General features: G+C 56.2%; 1 protein-coding gene across 1 annotated transcript; it reads right to left on the bottom strand.

Annotated features, from left to right (window-relative positions):
- Positions 1-245: 245 nt before the first annotated feature.
- LOC119277989 (2'-deoxymugineic-acid 2'-dioxygenase-like) lies at positions 246-1,491 on the bottom strand. The gene is made up of 2 exons (XM_037559346.1): positions 1,233-1,491; positions 246-1,128 (listed from the first exon to the last, which is right to left on the bottom strand). The coding sequence occupies exons 1-2, from the start codon at positions 1,437-1,439 to the stop codon at positions 304-306; spliced, it is 1,032 nt and encodes a 343-aa protein (XP_037415243.1). The 5' UTR covers positions 1,440-1,491; the 3' UTR covers positions 246-303.
- Between the last annotated feature and the right edge of the window lie 1,274 nt (positions 1,492-2,765).

The following is a 2,765-nucleotide window of genomic DNA, read 5'->3' as shown; positions in this document are numbered from 1 at the left end:
AGGTCACCTGGATCGTTGGATGATCTGGTAGCTTCCTCAGCGGCGCGTCCGCAAGGCAGCCATGAATTTGCATGCATGCAGTTGATCTGCAGCTTCGTAGCGCTCCTAGCTAGCTCGCAAATTGGAATTTTGGAAGACGAGGGGAGGTGCCGTACGGCATGGCTGGCCTGAGCCAGAATTTGGGAAGAGAAGGAGCTCGTCGGCGGCGAACGGCGGAGGGCGAAATTAACTGGGGTTGAGATTGATGACGCGAGCGTACGGTTATTCATTTTTATTTATATGGAGCCGCTGAGCCCGAGCTAGCTAGCGGTGGATCCTGAAGTAGTGGAGCACGTCCTCCCTGCTGGCGGCGGCGGCGCTGTAGGCCTTGATGAACTCGCTGAACTCGAACTCCTTGAACTTCGCGGGTCCCGTCGCCTCGTTCACCATCTCCGGCGCTGGCCCGATGCGGCACTCCATCTTGGGCATGATGAGGGTCACCACCGACAGCCTCACCGCGTCGGTGTTCGTGACGGCGCGGTGTTCCACGCTAGCCAGGAGCCCGTTGGTGATGATCTCCATCTGGTGGCCCAGGTTGACCACGAAGGCGCCGGGGACGGGGCGCACGAGGAGCCACCGCCCGCCGTGCCTCGCCTGCAGCCCGGCGACGTCGCCCTGAGAGAGCACGGTCAGGAGGTGGCGGTCGCAGTGCGGGAGGAGGCCCAGCGTGAGGCTCGGGTCCGGGCACGGCGGGTAGTAGTTGACGTTCATCTGGGTGCTGCCGCCGCTGAGGTCGCCGGCGAAGAATCCACCGTCGAGGCCGAGCCCCTCTGCAATGAGCCGGAGCAGCGTCTGTGCAAGCTCGTGCACCGCCGTGGAGTACTCCGCGAGGGAGCTCCTGAAGCTTCCCGGCTTGTCCGGCCACTCTCGGACGTGCTCGTCGGTGACGGGGTGGCAGTTGATCTTGAGGTAGTCCAGCCAATAGCGGTCCCCGTTCCGGTCATATGGGGTGCTGGACGACACGCGGAAGTGCTTGCTCAGGTCATCGGAGCGGTACGGCAGCTTGTCCTCCGCCGGCATCGCGAAGAACCCCGCCGCCGCCTCGCGGAACCCCTGCACCACGTCCTCCGCCACGCCGTGGTTCACCACCTATATATATATATGGAAAGATCGACCAATTCAAATCAGCTAGCTCAGCTAAAGCAACGTACCTTCCATATATACCTAACCTAAATGTGAATCAACCAACGTGCCTGGAAGATGCCGAACCCCTTGCTGGCCTTGATGATCTCGGCGGCGACCAGCTGGCGCCGGCAATCGTCGGCGCTGTGGAGGTCGATGACCGGTATGGCGACATCGGAGCTGGGTTCGTCGTTGAGGAGCGAAGGACGCTTCTCCGGGGGCAACACGTACTTGTCCGGCACGGAGGCGTGCACCGGGCAATCGGACAGCAGCTCCATCTCTGTCTCCGATCGATCAATGGACCTTCTCTTCTGGCTTGTTGCTGACTGGTTAGAAGAGTATGATATATAAAGGGGCGTGATTCGTACAACCCCTTAGAAATATTGAAAATGGATCGCATGACATATGTGTTTTTTTTTCTTTTGCAGGGGCATGAAACATGTGGTTAGCAAGAGCACAATCCACAAAAATATTGAAAAGGGATATTTCATCCAATAAAAAACATACGTGAGTTTTTTGTCTTCGCAGTCTTGATTTTTTTATAACAGATATTCGATCCTAATTTGATTGCATCTTCTATTTTGTTGACTTGTTTGTCAATTTTGCATCATGTATATGTGCTGGCCAGTAGCCATCATGCAAGTTGTGCCATTAGAATAGGGAAAGCTAGTACACGTTAAGGTCAAGTCGTTAATTGCACTTAATCACTAGAGGAGGCCCACTAACAAATTAGACTGTAATACTCTTTTCAACCAAGAGGTATTGTTCAATCTCAACAACTAGTTTGCACTGAAAATCATATAAACTTTCCTATGGGACCTCATGTGTCCTAGACAACTTTTTTTTTACTATTTCAATAAAAAAGTATTTTCAATACTTTTTCTAAAATTTTGTTGTGTATTCGCTCATTGCAGTTGTATCGGTTAGATGTAAAATTTGAATGAAAATGTGTTGTATCAAAAAAGTCATGCTTAAGTTTTGTCCTTGCATACACAGAGCTTCTACACCGACCAATTGTCCAACCCCCAACTAGCTACACAATAAATTCATATGCATAAAAACAACTACTCCCTCCTTCCCCCCGTGTCGCACCCAGGCGGCACCGGAGGCGGAAGCGCCACCACCAAAAAGCTCTCCTTCCCTTGTGCCTCCTCGCCGCTGCTACCGCCGGCTACAGTCGCCGCGGTGGCGGCAGCCTCCGCCGCCAAAATGGTGCCGGCGGAGCTTCCTTGTGGTGGCGTCGGCAGCCATCGGTGTCGGCTAGGGCGGCGATGGCGGTTAGTCGACGTAGGCAGACCGGGGTGGTGGCCCCGGGAACGCGGTGGGGAGGGTGATGCGGCGAGCCGGCACTACCATGGCGCTGATGCGGGGAGGGCGTGGATCTGGGGTTCGAGCCTAGATACCGCGTGGCCGGTGCGACTGTGGCGGGCCACCGCGGGTGGCAGGCTGGCCAGGACACGACGGTTCTGGCCGGCACCTGCAGGGTTGTGGTGGAGGCGGCGTGCCATAGGTGAGGACGGCGGCGCGGCGGCGGCGCATGGGGCGGGGAAGCGTGCATGGTGCAGGTCGCGGATCCGGTGGCTTCGGGCCAGCGGCCTGATTCG

This window comes from Triticum dicoccoides, chromosome 3B (assembly GCF_002162155.2).
Source record: "Triticum dicoccoides isolate Atlit2015 ecotype Zavitan chromosome 3B, WEW_v2.0, whole genome shotgun sequence".
In the NCBI taxonomy this organism is placed as follows: Eukaryota; Viridiplantae; Streptophyta; class Magnoliopsida; order Poales; family Poaceae; genus Triticum; species Triticum dicoccoides.
This window is presented reverse-complemented; position numbering and strand designations above follow the sequence as displayed.